Here is a 20,083-nt window from a genome sequence, read left to right as displayed (position 1 = left end):
GAGTGCTCACAGGGCAGAGCCAGGGGAGAGGCCCAAGGCCCTGAACTAGTCCAGGGCAGGACTGTCTATGGGACATGGGCCTCATGCCGCAGCTGGAGAAGCCGCCCCTCTCAGAGGCCTACCCCAGAGGAGCCAACTTGGCGGTCACCCAGTGTGGTCCCTGTGCCCTGGGATCTGACCAGCTTCCCAGGAGAGGACAAAGGGATGGTAGGGGCAGGAGAGCCCAGTTGGGCATTGGCTCCTCTGCCAAGCATCTACCCCCTCCCCTGCCACCCCACCGTTCCCCATGTGCACGGGTAGCTGAACACACTCACATATGCACACAAACACACACACATGGTCTCCGTGCTCCTCCTTGGAGATGCACAGGCTCTCCCCTTGGGTGCCCTGCCCTTGGCCAAGAGCTCCATGGCGGGCCTTTCCTCCACATCTTGGTTGTCTCCTTAGAAGGTGGACCCTGAGAGATGTGCTGGCTCTGACCCCCCAAGTCCCCATGCTGCACAGCCTGGGGCAGGGCGTGGGAAGTTTGCAGGATGTTAGAGGAGTCCCCGGTGCTCTAGGGAGGGCTGCGGTGGGCAGTGCCAGCCCAGGCCCCTGAGTCCTGCTCCAGGAGGCCTGTACTCTCAGCAAATACAACCTGGCTTGCTTCTGGCTAGGGCAAGAAAAACTGGGTTATTTGGGCTGGGAGTAGGGGCAGAGGCTCCTGGGCAGCCCAGCCTGCAGCAGCCACGTGGGGCAGAGTCCCTCTAGGGAGTCCCAGGCAGTCTCCCTGACCTGCAAGTCTACCCTGTCCACAAGCAGGAGCCAAAGTGAAGTTCCCACAGACACTGACCCTCATTAGACAAAAGGCCCAAGAACCCAGCCCATGAGGATCTCGATGGAGGGCATGTGGATGTGGTATGGAGGGGCCCTGCTCTGGCAGTCAGGGTCTAGGCCCAGAGCTGGTCAGAGAGTGCAGGGACCCCTACCACCATTGCTTCTCAGGCCCCGCCCCTGCTGATGGGGCCTGACCCTGCTGATGAGGCCCCGCCCCATGGATCAGCCCTGCTCCCGATAGGCCCCGCTCCTGTGCCAACCTCCCTGCATCCCCCACCCTCCCCACCGCTGACCTCCAGCCCGGCCCACGAGGATCTGAAGAAGCAACTGGCTTGCATCCTGGCGCAGCGAGCCCCATGGAGCCCTACCAACGTCCCAGGCTGGGGTTAGCCCTATGGTGGCTTGGGGCAGAGAGGGGGAGAATCCCAGTGGAGGAAGGCTGCTAGGAGCCCTCGGAGAGCTGCTGGGAGGCGGGGCTCGAGCTGTGCCTCCTAGGTAGGCAGGGCCGAGGTAGCAGTAAGAGGAGGAAGGGCCTGCAAGGCGAAGGGAACCGGGCAGGCGAAGGCATGGCCGCCGGACGGGCGGTGCTGGGCCTGGGAAGCAGCCGGGCCAGGTGAAGCAGCGCGGTGAGCCCCCGGGGGGCCTGCTTCCGCCGAGCCTCACCCTCCCTCCGCCCTCTCGCCGTCTCCTGCCTTCAGAGGACGTACATCTTCACCTTTCTCCTGAGCTCACGGGTCTTTATGCCCCCTCATGACCTGCTGGCCCGTGTGGGGCAGATCTGTGTGGAGCAGAAGCAGCAGCTGGAGGCTGGGCCTGAAAAGGTGATCCGGGGCCTGGCTGGGGCAAGGGCGGGGGCAGGGGGCGGGAGGTGAGGTCAAGGCTAAGGGCTGGAGGCATGGGGCGGGGTTCCGTGTGGAGCCAGGGGTCGGGGTCAGGGCTAGAGTTGGGGCTTGGCCTGGCTGGGACTGTGGGACGGGGTCCAGAGTGGGGCCAGGGGATGGGGTCAGGGCTAGGGTTGGGGCGTGGCCTGGTTGGGGCAGGGGTGGGGTCAGGGCTAGGGTTGGGCGTGGCCTAGCTGGGGTTGTAGGGTGGGGTCCAGGGTAGTACCAGGGGGTGGGGTCATGGCTGGGGTTGGGGCGTGGCCTGACTGGGGCGGTGGGGTCTCGGGGTCGGGTCAGGGCTAGGGTTAGGCATGGCCTGGCTGGGCTGGCGGGGCCTGGGGGCGGGGTCAGGGCTAGGGTTGGGGCGTGGCCTGGCTGGGGCTGTGGGCGGGTCTGAGTTGGGGCGTGGCGCCACACCAGGCTGGGGTGAGGTCTGGGATGGAGCTGTGGGTTGGGTTAGGGGCGTGGTGGGAGGGGGAGGCCCGAGCCGGCAACGTGGGCGGACTAGGTGGTGCAGGAGCCGGGGGGGAGGTCCAGCGGTCTGAGTGGGCTGGTGTGGGCTGGCGCAAAGGCTTTGTGGGCGCAGGAGGGGCTTGGCCCGTGGTGCGTTCTAGGGGATTGGAGGATGGGGGCGCGGCGACTGAGCCTCGGGCACAGTCCCCCCTCCATGGGGGTTGAGGCAGCGCGGGCATCTTCCGAGAGGGTCGAAGTCGTTTCAGCCAAGAGGGCCAGTCCCCATGCTCTAGGCCCTGTGCTGGGTGGGGTCGTGCGTGCCTGTGGACTAGGACACGGGGGCGCGTCGCCTCTCCTCAGGGTCACACCCCTTTCAGCGCTGTCGCCCTGCTTTCAACCGCGGGGGGCAGACGGGAGCTCTCCTCTAACTGGATGGCTTGGCTTGGATTATTTTACTGTATTGTTTTTATGGGTGACTTCTCATTATAGCAAATGGAATTAGTTTTTTGTCACCTTAGAGATGGGGTAGGTTTTTTGAATATAAGTTTATTTAAGTGAAAAAGAAAGCCAACTTAAGGGAAAGGAAGAAGGAACCAAACAGGAGTCCTGTGGTGGTTCAGGTCTGGCCAAACTGCAGGTGGCACGCAGTTGGGGGCTGTGCCCAGCACAGGCCCTGGGGTGTGGCTCGGGGATGTGGGAAGCTTGCACAATTTGCCATCTTGTCCTCTGCTCTGCCCTGTGGGGCCTCACTCCGTATCCTCTGCTGCCCCAGGCCAAGCTGAAGTCCTTCTCAGCCAAGATCGTGCAGCTCCTGAAGGAGTGGACGGAGGCCTTCCCCTATGACTTCCAGGATGAGAAGGCCATGGCTGAGCTGAAAGCCATCACACACCGTGTCACCCAGTGCGACGAGGTGAGTGCTCTCTGGGCTCTGGTCAGGGTCCTTGGGTGTGTGTCAGGGTCTGCCCTTGGGAGGGTGGGGGCTTCGGGGATAATTCTGTATGTGGTCCCCTTCCATGTTACTCCCCCAGGAGAGTTGCTGGGTGGCCCCATTCAACCTCCCTTCCCCCAGATGACAGCTCAGCTGTCCAGCAGTGGGCCAGGGTCACTCATGATACTGCACACAGGGACCTTGCAGCCCGGTTGCAGGCCTGGCGATCATTGCCTCGACCCTCTCCTGGCCCTTGCTGTTCTTGTCCCTGGAGTGGGAGCCTATTGAGAGTTTGTAAGGTTCTGCCTGTCCTGGATTAGTGAGAGGAGGTGGGGGTAAGGCTTTAAATAGGCCTCCCATTTTTCAAATGTCTTCACCCTTGCCTTTGGTGGAGAGAAAACTGGAGATGCCTGGGCCAACTGGGCCTCCACAGTAGAAGCATTCCCAGTGCTTAGCAGCTCCTGTTCACCTAGAGTACTCCAGGAGGAACCAGGGATCCCAGGCTGCCCCCACCTAGGGGGCAGAGACTCCTGGCTTTGGCAGAAGCCTTTCCCATGCCTTGAACTGTTCTATGGGCCACTCCTGCTGCAGGAAGCACCTCAGTGGGCCACCTCTGAAAAAGTCATGCTTTTCAGACCCAAAAGCTCAGCCTTGAGCCTGTCTCTGCCCTTAGCCTCGTTCTGCAGCAGGACAGCCCACTGAGACCCCTCCCCAGCAGTCCTCAGAGGAGCCCACACTGTGCCCCACTTTGTCCTTGAAGGCCTGAAGGCTGAGGTTTAGATAGGAGCTGTGGGCTCATATTGGTCAGGCACATCCCTGGAGGTGAGATGGATCCTACCCACAGTGGTGGTGGGCTTGCTGCCAGCCCATGCTGGCACCCTTATTGCCCTCAACCCCACAGGAGAATGGCACAGTGAAGAAGGCCATTGCCCAGATGACGCAGAGCCTGTTGCTGTCCCTGGCTGCCCGGAGCCAGCTCCAGGAACTGCGCGAGAAGCTCCGACCACCGGCTGTAGACAAGGGGCCCATCCTCAAGACCAAGCCACCAGCCGCCCAGAAGGACATCCTGGGCGTGTGCTGCGACCCCCTGGTGCTGGCCCAGCAGCTGACTCACATTGAGCTGGTCAGTGCTGCTTCATGCCCTGACTAGGGGGCGGGGGCTGCGGGACCACAGTGCCTCTTTCAGCACAGCACTGCAGGCCCCTGCTAGTCACACTGAGCCATCAGGGAAGCCCGCTTGCCAGTCCCAGCTGCTACACTTCATGCCAGGTGTGTGTCCATCTGAGTGGCGGGCACCTCTGTGCCTGGCACTCACATCCTCAGGAGCACAGCAGTGCTGTGTCAGTGGGAGGAGCTGGAGCAGCGTCGTCCTGCAGTGGGGACTGTAGTGGCCCTAGGATGGAGGACTGGCCTGGGAGGAGGTGAAGGTCCTATGCCCTGGGCAGCTCCTCCTCTCCCTGTGCCCATGCCTATGCAGTGCTGTCCCTTCTCCAGGGGAGGCTTGTCACCTTCCCTTTGCTGTCTTCCACCCCAGGACAGGGTCAGCAGCATTTACCCTGAGGACTTGATGCAGATCGTCAGCCACATGGACTCCTTGGACAACCACAGGGTAAGTGGGCCAAGGCCCGTGGCACCCCTGCCAGCCCTGTCTGCCTGGCACTTGCACTCCATGCAGGGTGGGTGTGGGCCTCACTTAGTGCCTCTGGAGTGCTGGGCCATGAGCCCTGATGGATGTGGCACTGGCCCTCCTAGCACCTGCTCCAAGAGGCCTTAGATGGCTGTGCTGGTCATGGATGATGAGTGCTGGGAAAGGTCACAGACTTGGGCTGGGGAGCCAGCCTGGCCTACCAGCCCTGCACTGGGCAGCAAGGAGCAGGCAGGCATGATTGAGGCTGCTGCAGTGTAGGCTGAGCCATGGCTGGGGACCAGGGCCAGCTGTGGGGACTGAGTTGTCCAGCCAGGGTCCTCCAGGCCCCCTATGACCTGGTGTGTCCTTTCCAGTGCCGAGGGGACCTGACTAAGACCTACAGCCTGGAGGCCTACGACAACTGGTTCAACTGCCTGAGCATGCTCGTGGCCACTGAGGTGTGCCGGGTAAGTACCGACGGCAGACATGGTGGGGTGGCTGCCATGCCCACACCCAGCGAGGCCCTGATCCTGCCCCAGAAGTTAGATGATGGAACTTTAAGAGTGAACGCACGAAGTCCCTGTTGCATTGTCAGGGCCTTGGTGGTCTCCCAACCCCAACATACAGCGATTCCTTCAGTGACAACAGACACCCTGTCCATGGAGTGCTCCCCATGCCCAGCACCATTTTTCTTGCCTGTGTGAGGCTTTGCAGGCCCTCACAGCCCTCTGGGGCAGATGGTGCCCTTCCTTTGATGACTGAGGAGCCTGAGCATAGGCTGTGCGCATGTCTGGGCCTCCCAGACGCAGCCATAGACCTGGACCAGCCCACTGTGGCCAGAAGCTAAGTCCCAAGGTCCTCCCTGCCCCTCTGTTCCTCTGCCCGGTGGCCCCAGCTCCTGCTGTCCCCTGGCAGCGTTGTGCTGAGGTCACCTGCACCTTTCAGGTGGTGAAGAAGAAACACCGGACCCGCATGTTGGAGTTTTTCATTGATGTGGCCCGGGAGTGCTTCAACATTGGGAACTTCAACTCCATGATGGCCATCATCTGTGAGTGACTGGGCACCCAGGGTGGGACTGCTGTGTGGCCCGCCCCCCAGCCCTGACCCTACCTGCTGTCCTCTGCAGCTGGCATGAATCTCAGTCCTGTGGCGAGGCTGAAGAAAACTTGGTCCAAGGTCAAGACAGCCAAGTTTGATGTCTTGGAGGTAGGCACCTGAGTCCCTGTCACAGCTGCGAGCTGCACCCACTTTGTCCCGCAACGGCTCGAAGGGGGCCCTGACAGTGGGGGTGGGGAGCTGCTGTCCTCTCCCTGTGGTCAGCACCTACCTGCTGGCTGAGTTGGCCTGGCGTGTTCATCCTCCAGCAGTGGGGACTTAAGGTGTCCTCGGTTACTTCAGGCGGACCCGGCATCGCCTAAGGCGAGTTCCAGAGTGGAAGGCGGTTAAGCAAGAATTTGACAAGAGTGGGGTTGTGTTGGAAGACACTGCCTTTTCCTTGGTCAGTGTCTCCAGGTCCTGGCTTGTCTAGATGGCCCAGAGGCCGGCAGACAGGATCATCTGCAGCCTTCCTCAGATGTGTGTGATCACAGAGTCCATTTTTGCAAAGCATGTGTCTTGTAGAGCTGATCAGGTCTGGGAGATGTTGATCTAAGTAGAGGAGCAAAGGGAAGTCTCAAAGGAAGGAGGGCGAGGGGGTCAGGCTTGGCAGGCAGGGCAATGACACTTCTTTATGGCTTTCCAGAGGATGCCGAGACCTGAACTCAGAAGCCCTGGCTCCAGATCTCAGCCAGGCAACCTTGGGCGTCCCCTCCCCTGTGCTAATTCCCAGGCTGCCCAGGGGGCAGGTGCCTTCTCTGTCTGCTGCCTCCTGCTCTGCAGAGGGGTGTCTTGAGCAGGTCAGAGGGGCATGGGGCTGTGATGCTCACCAGGTCCTCCCTGTGCCCACAGCATCACATGGACCCGTCCAGCAACTTCTGCAACTACCGCACAGCCCTGCAGGGGGCCACGCAGAGGTCCCAGATGGCCAACAGCAGCCGTGAGAAGATTGTCATCCCTGTGTTCAACCTCTTCGTTAAGGACATCTACTTCTTGCACAAAATCCACACCAACCACCTACCCAACGGGCACATTAACTTCAAGGTGAGCTCAGCCCCATGGGGTCCCAGCACAGGGCAGGCCAGGTGGAAACTGTCTTGAGCTACTGGAGCTGCCAGCAGTAGCCCTGGGTCAGGGTCTGTGGGTTTCCTGAGCCCTGCCTGAGGTTCACAAGGGCCTTCAAGACCAAAAGCCTTATGGTGGGTCAGGGGTGCTGTTTGACTGTGAGGTTTGAGGTGCGCCTGTCTGTACTTCTGGGTGGGTGGCCTAGTTGCAGAGCTTGGAGTCACAGGGAATTGTATTTATCCAGGACCGTGGTTCCAGCCTGGCCCCAACAGGGAGACAGCCCTGTCCACCCCTGTGGGATTGGAAGTCAGGAGGGGTTTAGGTAGGAAGGGACTTGAGTAGGAAGGAGGCGGCAGAGAATTCCAGATGGAAGTGAAGAGCCTGCCTGGTGGGCCTGAAGGCACCTGCTGAGGATGGGAGGGTGGGACATAGGTGGCAGGGCAGGTGTAGGCGGCTCTGGGCTGCCGGATGCCTACCTCACACAGGTGAGGGGTGGGCAGGAGCAGGGATCCCTCTGAAGGTCCCAGAGAAGGGACATCATGACATGTTCTGGTTGGCGCCACTGGGCTGGGTGTGGATGGGGTGCCTGCCAGGCTGGAGTCATCAGTAGGGCCTTCTTTGGGTCCCTGCACAGAGAGGCAGAGACCCTGCTGCCGGCCTGATGGCCCAGGTGGAGGGCTAGATAGAGTGGCCTTGGGGGACACCTGCTGGCTGTGAGGCTGCATGGCATGCCACCATGGCCACCGGGTCAGCATGCAGGGCCGCTGTCCCATCTCGCTGGGACCAGTGAAGTGGGCAGGAGACTGAGGCCAAAACCTGTGTCCCCTGCCCTGACCGAGTGTTTGGTGCTTAAGGTGACAGATGAACATCAGTTGGTTTTGCTCCCTTCAGAAATTTTGGGAGATCTCCAGACAGATCCATGAGTTCATGACATGGACACAGGTAGAGTGTCCCTTCGAGAAGGACAAGAAGATTCAGAGTTACCTGCTCACGGCGCCCATCTACAGCGAGGAAGGTGAGGGCTGCCTCCCAATGCAGCATGCCTCCCTCCCCACCTGACTCCTTGTCCAGGCCCGGTGCCCTTTGGGGTTGCCCTGGGAGGTGGCCTGCTGGCTGCTCCATGCCACACAGGCCTGGCTCTGCTCGCATGGGCGAGTGTGCATGAGGGTGGGTCGTGGGATGGATGGAAGAGAAGGACAAGAGACTTAGTTTCCAGTGGCCACTGGAGAGGGTCACATGGGGTTAGGGCAGGAGCTGCAACACGAGGAACCTTCCTAGAGTCCCCAGCAGGCAGCCTGAGAGCCCCACACAGCAGAGAACTGTGTTCAGCCCAGCCAGAGGTCACTGTCCCCTTGTCCTGGGCCGCACCCTTGAAGGGACAGCTGGGTTCAGGCAGACACTGCATGGGGACGCAGACTCTGAGGGACTTTCCTGTCTCTCAGCTCTCTTCGTCGCCTCCTTTGAAAGTGAGGGTCCTGAGAACCACATGGAAAAAGACAGCTGGAAGACCCTCAGGTAGGAGAGTGCCAGCGACATGGGAGTCTGTGAGGAAGAGGGAGGACTCAGGGTGGGCACAAGGGTCACCCTCCTGGAAAGGGGGCCTGGGCACTGCCGCGTCCCTGGTGCGGGGCTGCCGGACATGTTTGGTGGGAGGCTGAGGATGGCTCAGACCCGCTGCCCTGCTCGGGCCTGAGTGCTGCCTGTCCCCTGTCCCCCTCTAGGACCACCCTCCTGAACAGAGCCTGAGGCGGATGCAGCCCGTGACGCCAGAGGAAGCACGCGCACTAACTGGGTTTAAATTTCGACTGATGTGGGTTGAGATGAGGAGGCCTCACTGGTTGGGGTCCATTTTGTATATAACTTTTATGAGAAAAAAATGGTAATTATTTCATGCATCAACCTTTGGCACTTACAAAGTTTTTTTGTTTATTTTAAATAACAGGGCAGGGCCCTGCTTTGGGGAGGGAGAGGGGAGAGTATCATGGGAGATGGCATCCATGATAACATCTTATTCTAATGAAATGTAGATTTTTATTTTCTACTTTTGATTATTAACATCTTATGAAAAAAATATTTTAAAAAACCCAACCAAAACCAACGTGAGCCCTGCCTGCTCGGACGCCTTTCCAGCCAGTGTCTCTGACGTAGGGGTTAGTGCCTTAGAGGGTACTGGGGTCTGGTCTTCCTGCTCTGTGGTTCGGGCTGCGGTGAGTCCCACTCCATCTGGGCGCCTGCCCTCAGGAGGGCTGGTGGCTGGGAGGTCACGTCCACACACTTCTGGAAGTGAGCCTTTGAGTACAGGCTGTCCAAAGTTTACATTTTCATTTTCCTTTCAGGGATCTGTGGGGTCAGGGAGGGGCAGGGGGCACCTGGCAGCATATTTTCTGTGACAATGTGTCCAGCAAATCATTCTTCAACTACATTTTAGAAAGCAGGAAATCTAAAAATAAGGGAGGGAAGCATGGAGTTGTCAGGTTTTTGGGCTGCGACGGAAAGACACACTGAGCTGTGATGAAGAAAAATACACGGCTGACTCCAGGGTGGTGACATTTAGAGCTAGTCTTGAAACCTACCTACAGAGGGGAGGGAGCCAACAGCCCTCCTCCCACCTGGGTGGGCAGCGCCCCTAACTGGAATTAGAAACAAAATTCACCAGGCCATACTGCTGGAGCTCATTCAGATAAAACTGCCCAATACTGAGAGGTGTTTTCTACATCCAGCTAGAGGAGCACACTCCATTTTCCCATGTCTGACTTCCTGGTGTGAGCCCTGGGCACTACTGACCGTGGCACAGGATAGCTGTCCTTCAGAAAGCGTGAGGTCCATCCACGCAGACCGTCTCCCTCGCAGGAATTCCGCACCCTCGTCCCTCTCTGCATTCCCGCCTTCTGCAGGAGCCTTGATTAATGGGGAAGCCTGGGTGAGGATGGGCCAGGTCCCAATTCCCAAAGCTCCTGGGAGAGCCTGAAGACACTGGGAGAGGCTGGGCCTGGGGAGGAGGCAGCCCTAGGCCCGCTGCCCATGCCTCTGGTCCTGGGTGGAGCAGGAATAGTTCCACTGTATTGTCACAGTGTGTTTGCACTTTCTGAGGTTCTAGCTAGTACAGATTGTATATTGATAGTACATATTGCTTTGTTTATGTCTTTGAGATGAGAAAGGCTTAAAACTTGAGAATATATATTTGGAATACAGCCTTAGAATGGTTTCTGTACACATCCACGTGCACTTCACGGGTGATCAGTTCTAGTACCTACTTGAAACAGTGTCTATGTTTGCTACTTTATTTTCCCAATTTGATACATACCCTGATTTGATGTTTTGGTATTTAAGATGAACTCTGAGTATGAAGCTGTACCATAATGCAAGATGTCAGTTTTGGTGTGACTGGACATACTTGCTTCAATAAAAGAACACGTCACTCCCCTCCCTTGCCTGCTATGTGTATATGGTGAGGGGGCAGCCCTGCTGCTGGCTGGAGACGTGGGTCCCCTGGGGCAGGGAGGAGGGTGAGGCTGCCAGGCCTGCTGTGGCCTTCCCAGGAGGGACTGGGCAAGGGACTTTTGTCTCCAGTTGGCAACACTTTCTGACAAAGGGCTTTCCACTGGATAAGGCAAGACTCGAAAAAAGCTATAGGAGGCACATTTAGTCCTACTTTCCTCAATGTGAGCTCCAAAAAGAGATCACTGGCTACTGTATTGCATGGTCGCATGGTCACGTAAGTTCAGGATACCTAGTTAAGCTAGGCTGTATGGGCTGTGTGACTGCAGAGGAGTCAGATGGCCTCTCTGGGGCAGGGGAGGTTGGGGAACCCCTGGACACAATCCTGCAGGGCAGCCTGCAGAAAGCAGGTCTGGAGGGGCTGCTTCTGGTGTCATGAGTTATACTCAAGAGTAACAGAGAAGAGGGGTTCACTGGGGGGCACATGAGAGCTCCAGAATTGAAGGAAAAGAACTAAGGCTCCAGAACCAGGACATGGTACTCCCCTCTGCTCCTCCAACCTGCCCATTCCCGCGGTTCTCAGGCCCGGACTAGGTGGGGACTGCACCCCGGGGATAACTCAGCTCATCTTTCACTATGCGCTGAGTGTCATCATTCCCACGAGATGAGCGCTATCCAACAGAAACCTTTCTGGGGTAAGGGAATGTCCTGTATCTGTGCTGTCCAGTACAGCAGCTGCCAACCACATGTGGGTCCTGTCCACTGGGATGTGGCCAGTGTGACCCAGGGGCTGAATTTGGGATGTGAATTTGGACAGCCAGGAGCCCCTGTGTTGGACGGAAGCTGGGCCTTGGGGCCTTGCCACCCCATGCAGTGGGCAGTAAAGGACAGGTGCTCAGGTGTCTGTGGAGGAAATGGGGACATGGAGATGATGCTTGAGCTTTTAGTGAATGATATTTTTTAGGTCTTTAATCCAATGGCATCCCTAATTTCCTGGTGAAGTTATTTTTGGAAGTGTTCATCTGCCTCAGCTGAAGAAGGGGGAGTGCATAATTTGCCCTGGCCTTGGATACAACCTCAAGCTGGGCGGGCCATCCTCTGCCATGGGCAGTGGCTCTCAAGTGTGGGTCCCTGGGAACCTGTTTGAATGTCCATTCTTAGGCCCCTCCACACACCTCCTGAACTGGCAACATGGTGGGGGCCTAGTCCAAGCCTTGGGCCGCACAGTACGTGCGAGAAGCACTCGGTGGGTGACAGTCTATATGCCTTGTGACCAGCACATCCCTGTGTGATGGCTGAATGTCACCCTTCACACGTTTCAGGAACAAATTGATGTCCGAGTGTCAGATGTAGCAGAATAAGCTAAAGATCTGTACTAAGCCATGGAGACTTCTGTGACACACGTTGCTTGTGACACACACCTACTATGCCCATATGCGAACATAGACCCTGCTACTCAGGGAGGCACAAGGCAGCAGGGAGGGAGCAAGGACCTGGGGAACCTGGAGTGAGCGCTGGTCTTCAGCCCCCAGCTGGAGAAGCTTGGACAAGCTGTTCACCTTATAGCCTCCATGTTCTCATTTGATCTCCCTTGCAGGGCTGTGGTGGCAGACAGAGCAGGCACCCGGTTCACTGTCAGCACAGTCAGTGCTGTCTGTGGACTGGCCCTGGTGCTGGGGACGCCAATCAGCACTTCTGCAAAAGGACACAGCACCTTTTGGGAAAAGTGAAGCAAAGTCTTCTAAGAAGCAAAGGCAGACAGAACAGGCACTTGGTCCATTGTCAGCACAGTCGGTGCTTGCTGTGGACTGGCCCTGGTGCTGGGGACGCCAAGCAGCACTTCTGCAAAAGGCCACAGCACCGTTTGGGAAAAGTGAAGCAAAGGCTCCCTTCTCAAAGGAACACCTGGGGTCCTGGTCAATACGAAGCATGTTAGCATTCACCACAGTCACTGTTCGATCCAACCGGCACAGAAATATAAATGGGAAAGAATTCCCACAAATTTGCATTCAAAACTTCAAGAGGCAAAACTTACAATCCATCTGCAGGCCAGTTTAGATGATGTTAACACAATTTCAATCTTTACTCCCAACAAGGAAGTCAGGATACTGTGAGGAAGGTGAGGGGCTGACGAACACCTCACAAGTATCTACCCCACAGCACCAGGATGCTCAGGTGCAGACGCTCAGGTACGGCTGTACAGCAGCAGGGCTGAGTGGTTCAGCAACAGTGCAGGGAAGAGTGTAAGAAAGTAAACTGCACCACTTGTCCATTTCTGGCAGTGTGAGAGATGAAGTGCGTGCCCACTGAAAATGACAGAGTTGTACCAAATTTAAAAATCCAAGTGAAGGCAGGGAGCCAGAGAAGTCAGGGAAGCTCTGGAGCCTGCTTTGCCTGAGGGTAAGGACCATGAACTTCTGTTTTCAAGTCCACAGGGGTAGAGAAAAACGTCCAGGGCCTGCCTCAAGTGAAGAATCAAATAGGAGACCCCAGCCCATAAAGCTGGCATCTCAAAGAGCCACCCCTCAGTGCAGCCGTGAGCTTGAAATAAGGCGCTCCACCCAAACCCCACCGAGGGAGCTAGGAAAAGCTCCCTGATTTGAACCTCAGCACTGAATGGAGGCAGGGAAATTTTACCTTGATAATTGATAACAATGAATCAGTGAGCTTCACAAAATTTTACAGCACAAATCAACACTGGTCCAACAAACTTTAAGCTGAGAATTCTTTGAACTGGCCCTGAACCGGTACTGCCCCTAAACATCCAGTAGAAACAAACATTCTGACCTATATTCCAGTTTTTTAAAAAAATCTCCTTAGCTGTGTCTAATTTTGTTCAACCCATCTGTTGGATTTAAAAAATTCAATTATTGTAGTTTTCATTTCTAGATGCTCTATTTGGTTCTTTTCCAAATCTGATCATAATTCTGAAGAAATTACCAGAATCTAACACATAAAGCATTGGAAAACAAGAAACAGGTGGAGACATGGAGGGCACAGCGGTTTTAACATGTTATCAGAGTTAGAGAAGCAAAGAGAGAATGAGGCAGAAATCACTTTTGAAAAGAAAACAGCTGAGAATTTTTCAGAGTAACAATCCAAGGAACCCAAAGAATCTTAAGCAGGACCAGAAAAAAAACAAACCCACACACAGATGTATCATAGTGACACAGAACAGAAAAGAAGAGAGTGGATTGCTTTCAATGGATGATGGCTGTTACGCTGATGATTCACAGCAGAAATAACTGAAGCCAAGAGACAGTGGAGTAGTAACTCCAATGTGCTAAAAAGACAAATAATGGCCAATTTAGAATTCTCTACTTTTTAAAACTATTTATTAAATGAGAGATAATAAAGATATTTATAGACAACTCAATGGCGTTTGCTATCCACAGACCTTCCCTAAAAGAAAAACTAAAGGATGGATCTTGACTCTTACTGCAACCCATATACAAAACGATTTCCAGATGGATCACAGACCTAAATATGAAAGGCAATGCAATGAAGTGTCAAAAAAAGAATTTAAAAAATTCTGAGAGTAGGAAAGGTTTCTTAAATTGGACACCAAAATCACTAGCCATAAAAGAAAATTGGTTTTTATTGAAATTAAGAACTTTTGTTTACTGACAGATAACATTAACATACTGAAAGAGAGGCCGTTGCTAGGAGAAGGTATGTGTAATATGCAAATCTGACAAAGGACTCAAATTCAGAATTCAGAATTAACCCCTACAAATCAACTGAAAAAAAAAAAATCAAACTTTTTTTTTTGTTAAAAAGGCAGAAAAACTTCAACAGGCATTTCACAAAAGAAGATATCTAAATGGCCAATAAGTATATGATAAGGTACTTGATATCATTCCCTGATTATAAACTAAGATGAAAAGAACTGTACACACCCATTAGAAATTATAATTAAAGAGTTTAAATTAAAAACACTGGAAATACTGTGTTGGGGAGGATGTAAAGCAACTGATGTCTCATACATGGCTGGTAAGGGTTATTTAAAAGGATTGAAAAAAATCTGCCCACTCCTGGCAAAGCTGATCAAGAAAAAATAGAAAGCATAAATATATCAGGAATGAGAAAAAAAGGATATCACTATAGATCTTATACATATCACAGAGATAATAGGAGGATATTGATTTCATCTGAATTTTCAAATTTATCAGTATAAATTCCTAGAAAATTACGATTTACCCAAAATAACTCAATGAAAGCTTATTCTACGAAAAATAGAAAGTCTGAATAGTTACATAATTACTAAATAAATTGAACAACTGATCAAAAATCTTCCCAGATAGAAAAGTTCATGCCCAAGTGGCTTTCAGGCAGTTCTTCCAGGCAGTTCCAAATATTCAAGGAAGAAATTTATTCTAGTTTTACAAAACTTTTTTAGAAACAGAGTAAGAAGGAACACTTGTAACTTAGTTTATAAGCTAGTATAACCTCAACAGAAAAGCCTAATGAGGGCCAGACATGGTGGCTCACACCTGTAATCTCTGCACTTTGGGAGGTCAAGGTGGGAAGATCACTTGAAATCAGGAGCTCCAGACCAGCCTGGACAACAAACCAAGACCCTGTCTCTACACACAAACAAACAACAACAACAACAACAACAACAAAAATGAGTCAGGTGCAGGGGTGTGTGCCTGTGGTCCCAGCTACTTGAGAGGCTGAGGTAGGGGGATCACTTAAGCCCGGAGGTTGAGGCTGCAATGAGCCGTGATCGCCCCCACTGCACTTCAGCCTTGGAGACAGAGCAAGATCCTGTCAATTAAAACAACAAATAAATAAACAAAAATGCCCAACAAGGAAGAGAAAGGGAAGTCATAGGCAATCTCATTCATGAACATAGATTAAAAACACCTGAAGTATATACATACCCACACCCCCGACATGAATACATATGAGATGTGTAAATGTGAATACTTACATGTGTGTATATGTAAGCAAACCAAATCAAACAATGTAAAATAAAAATAACACATCATGACTGACCGAAATTCGTCCCAAGAATGCAAAAGTACTTGAGAAAATCTATTAATTCATCAATTTAATACTTTAAAGGAGCGGAAAAATTATATGAACATCTCAACAGATGTAGTCAAAGTATCTGATAAATGCTCTTAGGTAGGATAAAAACTCACTAAGTAATAACAGAAGGGAAGTTTTTCAAGTTGACGGGGTTATCTACGAAAACACCTCCAGCAACCATCACACTTACTGATGAAACCTTGAAAGCAGTGCCCTTGAAATCAGAAACAGGGCAGGGAGCCCACTATTACCACTTCCATCAGCATTGCACAACAAATCCTACCAAGCATGGGAGGACAAGAAAAAGAACTAAAGACCTAAAAATGGAAAGGAAACAAAACTCACTATTCATATATATGATATTATGTAAAACATGAAAAATGCAAAAGAATTCTAATTACCAGAATTAACAGTTTTTGGCAAAGTTTCTGAACACAAAAATTAACATGCAAAATCAATGATTTCTAAACACCAGTAACACAAAAGATAAGGTACAATGGTATCAAAAATGCAGAGTAACTAGGAAGAATCTGAAAAACAGCACATGTAAGTCCACAGTGTGAAAAATTATAAAATGTAATTGAAAGACAATAAAGCCAAATAGAATAGATTGGAAGACTTCGTATCATAAAGACTCCCCAAAGTGATCTTACAGATTCAATGAAATTCTAATCAAATGCATACATTTTCATGAAACCTAGTAAGTGTATTCTAAAATTTATATGAAATTACAAAGCCTGTGATAGCCATGACAATCTTTAAGAACAAGTTGAGTGGACTACATGTCCCAAATATTGACTAGCATAAAATTACAATAACTTATACCATGCAATGCTAATGGTAAGTGATAGAGTGGTAGCCTAACAGAACAGAAGAGAGCATAGAATCAGACTGATGCACACAGGGACATCTGACAGGATATAAGAATGGTTTTGCAGATTAGCAGGTAAAGTATGTACGTAGTGCTGGAAATAAGTGAAATGCAATCCTCACCTTACATCATACACAAAACTCTCTTCCACTTAGGTTAAAGAACTGAGAAAAGCGAAATTACATGGGAGATATTGAGAATATACAACAGTATTTTTAAAGAAATCCTTCCCTATTATGAGGTCATAAATCAATAAAAAGTAGAAACCAATTCCTCACAAAAGAAAATACACATCACTTGAGAAGATACACATCGCTTGAGCCTAGGAGTTTGAGATCAGCCTGGGTAAATAGGGGGACCCCTGTTTCTATTAAAAAAACAAAAAAACAAAAAACTAGTCAGGGGAGGTGGTGCACGCCTGTGGTCTCAGCTACTCAGGAGGTGAGGCAGGAGGACTGCCTGAGCCCAGGAGGTTGAGGCTGCAGTGAGCCATGATAGCGCCACTGCATTCCAGCCTCTAGCCTCCTGGGCAACTGTGAGACCTTGTCTCAAAAAAAAAAAAAAAAAAAAAAAAGATATACAGATGGAAAATAAGCACATGAAGAGATGCTCCACATCATATGTCATCAGATAAATGTAAAGTAAAACAACGAGATACTACTATGCACCTATTAGAAAGGCCAGAATTGAAACACTGACACCACCATATGGTGGCGAGGATGTGGAGCAACAGGAACTCTCATTCATTGCTGGTGGGAATGCAAAATGGTACAGCCACATTGGAAGACAGTTTGGCAGGTTCCTACAAAGCTAATAAGCTAAACATACTCTTACAATATGATTCAGCAACTGCGTTACTTGTTATTTGTTTAAAGGTTGAAAACATGTCCCCATAAAAACCTGCACATAGATGTTTATTGCAGTTTTATTAATAATTGCCAAAATTTGGAAGCAACCCAGATGCCCTTCAATAGGTGAATGGATAAACTGTGGTTACATCCAGACAATGAAATATTATTCACTACTAAAAAGAAATGAGCTGTCAAGCCATAAAAAGTCATGGAAGAAACTTAAATGCATACTACTAAGTCAAAGAAGTCAATTTGAAAAGGCTACATGCTGTATGATTCCAACTATATGACATTCTGGAAAAAGCAAAACTATGGAGACAGTGAAAACATCAGTGGTTGCTAGGGGTTAGAGGGTAGGTAGGAAGAGATGAATAGTCAGCTTAGAGGATTTTTGGGGCAGTGAGACTGTTCTGTATCATACTATAACACTGGATGTCATCATACATTTGTCTAAACCCATAGAATGTACAAGAATGAACCCTAACGTAAACTATGGACTTTAGGTGATTATTTTGTGTCAACGTGGGTTCACTGGTTGTAACAAATGTACCACTGTGGTGGCAGATGTAGATAATGGAAAAAACTGTGCATGTGTGTGGGCAGGGGGACGTAAGGAAACTCCACGTACTTTCTGTTCAATTTTTCTGTGAACCTAAAATTGCTCTAAAAAATAAATTCTATTGAAAAAAGCAGAAATCATAAAGAAAAAAGATAGTCACAATAAAGTTAGTTTTTTATTCATCAAAAAGTACCACCAAAAATGGGAAAAGATAAACCACATTGGTCTTGATGGGAGAAGGTATCTGCAAACATTAAACCAACAAGAACTGGTATCCAGAATATGTGAAGAATCCCTAGGAACTGGTAAAAATGAATAAAAAGACTAGAAATAAATCATAACTACAGTTCATGCCTAAAGCCCACTAAATTGGCAAGAATTAATAAACCCGACAAAATTAAGTACTGTCAAGGATGCAAAATGAACTCACCCAGTGCTGGAAGGTGGTCCACTTTGGAAAGTTAAACATGCACACAACCGATGGCTCAGCATTTTTACTCCTGGAGAAATTCTGGCACACTTACAAGAGATGTTCACGACAACACTCATGTTAACAGCAAAAGCAAACCACAAAAATCTACACACAACCCAAACAGTTACCAGCAAGAGAATATAAAAACAAACTGGAAACCACCGAAGTATCTCCTACCAGTAGAATAAGTATAGTAGACATTCATACTGAAGGGGTTAAAATATGCCATTCTGGCATACTATTTAAATTAAAGACACATGAAAAACAGCAGGTACAAAAAGGTGACTGACCTTTGTGCTGTTTCTTAACAGCAGGAGATGGATTCCAGTGTGAAAGACACTATACTAGAAGGAAAGGCATCAAACATCTTTATCTTCAATGACAAGAAGTTTGAGACCAGGAGAACACTGTACAGACCTTGTTAAAATAACTATTTTTTAAGCCTCCCACAAAATATAGTCACATTTTCACAGTTTACTAGTCTTTGTCCAATTCAGTATTTAAGTAACTGACTCTACTTCTTTTGTTTTTTATTTCTTTATGAAGGCTCCTGCGCCACATAAAATTTGTATTACATAGATTTATATGCTTTTCTCTTGTTAATCTATCCTATGCCAATTTAATCTTCAAGCCCAGCTGGGACCCTGAGAAGATGGGAAGGAGTTTTCCCCCTCCCTACCGTACAATGAAATACTATTCAATAATAAAAATTGACTAATTTTGAGAATAACATGAGTCAACCTCAGAAACACTGAATGAAAGAGAATATATAATGAAATAATAATGTATATAAATTCAAAACCAGGCAAAACAGTCTGTTGGGAGATACGTAACTGGGAAAACTATGAAGAAAAACAAGTAAAAACTATCACAAAAATTAGAGCATGACTATTATGGAGAGGGTGAGTGCAGGTGATCAAGAAGGGGCACAAGGGACCTGTCCCCGGTAATGCCCCATATTTTAACCTGAACAGCTGCGGCACTGCTGTTTTATTTTTAAAGTATACACAATTACATGTTATGTGTAATGTTCTGTCTTTATACTTTACAACAGAAATAAATTTATCACATTTTCATTTAACTTTTGATAATAAAATACTTTATTGGTACCATTTAATAAATGTCAAAAACATATAACATTTCCATTGCTTAGCTTCCATCTTTAAACTACAAGCTAGTTTAAAAACAAGAGGAACGAAAGTAAACTCATTTGATTCTCTCAAAAAACAAGCTGTAACTTACCTTTGCAAATAATTAAGTTCTCTCACTTTAAATATCATAATTCAATGGTCTTCATAATAAATAATTATAATAATACATAAAAGGAGACAGTGGCCTGAATTATTTTGCAAAGAACATTTCACACATCTTTAAAAAAATCACGGGCTGGGCGCGATGGCTCAAGCCTGTAATCCCAGCACTTTGGGAGGCCGAGACGGGCGGATCACGAGGTCAGGAGATCGAAACCATCCTGGCTAACAAGGTGAAACCCCATCTCTACTAAAAAATACAAAAACCAGCCGGGTGAGGTGGCAGGCACCTGTAGTCCCAGCTCTCGGGAGGTTGAGGCAGGAGAATGGAGTGAACCTGGGAGGCGGAGCTTGCAGTGAGCAGAGATCGCCCCACTGCACTCCAGCCTGGGCAACAGAGTGAGACTCCGTATCAAAAAAAAAAAAAAAAAAAAAAAATATCACTAAACCACAACTTAAAATCTGTAAGAATAATTGGGTAAGAGTTATTGTAATATTGAATTAATATAGCACCTAGAATTTTGAAATTTGTAATATTTCAGATTATATGATTTACTGAGAAAAAGAATAATGATTTTTCTTCAGTGAATTTTCAGTGGTTTTCAACATAGGTCTCTTTTAAAAGCCAAAGGTTAAAAAATTTATGCATACTAGGAATTGACCTGATGGTAACAGATCCATGTGTGATAAATAATGTAGTGCAGTCCTATGTGAATATAATTTCTTCTTCACTTTGTCTC

General features: G+C 49.9%; 1 protein-coding gene across 4 annotated transcripts in view; it reads left to right on the top strand.

Annotated features, from left to right (window-relative positions):
* Positions 1 to 10,291, top strand: part of LOC105486611 (RasGEF domain family member 1A) — a 70,046-nt gene extending 59,755 nt beyond the window's left edge. For 3 of the 4 annotated variants that reach the window (XM_011749537.2, XM_011749539.2, XM_011749536.3), the window contains exons 3-13: positions 1,515 to 1,637; positions 2,923 to 3,060; positions 3,980 to 4,201; positions 4,613 to 4,687; positions 5,080 to 5,172; positions 5,651 to 5,753; positions 5,832 to 5,911; positions 6,653 to 6,844; positions 7,757 to 7,880; positions 8,308 to 8,380; positions 8,587 to 10,291. In XM_011749537.2, coding sequence (XP_011747839.1) covers positions 1,515 to 1,637; positions 2,923 to 3,060; positions 3,980 to 4,201; positions 4,613 to 4,687; positions 5,080 to 5,172; positions 5,651 to 5,753; positions 5,832 to 5,911; positions 6,653 to 6,844; positions 7,757 to 7,880; positions 8,308 to 8,380; positions 8,587 to 8,611 — 1,248 coding nt within the window. In that variant the 3' untranslated portion in view covers positions 8,612 to 10,291. The remainder of the gene's footprint in view (positions 1 to 1,514; positions 1,638 to 2,922; positions 3,061 to 3,979; positions 4,202 to 4,612; positions 4,688 to 5,079; positions 5,173 to 5,650; positions 5,754 to 5,831; positions 5,912 to 6,652; positions 6,845 to 7,756; positions 7,881 to 8,307; positions 8,381 to 8,586) is intronic. The other variant, XM_011749535.3, reaches the window with a different exon arrangement.
* The last annotated feature ends 9,792 nt before the right edge of the window (positions 10,292 to 20,083 follow it).

The sequence above is a fragment of the Macaca nemestrina genome, chromosome 9 (assembly GCF_043159975.1).
Source record: "Macaca nemestrina isolate mMacNem1 chromosome 9, mMacNem.hap1, whole genome shotgun sequence".
In the NCBI taxonomy this organism is placed as follows: domain Eukaryota; kingdom Metazoa; phylum Chordata; class Mammalia; order Primates; family Cercopithecidae; genus Macaca; species Macaca nemestrina.
This window is presented reverse-complemented; position numbering and strand designations above follow the sequence as displayed.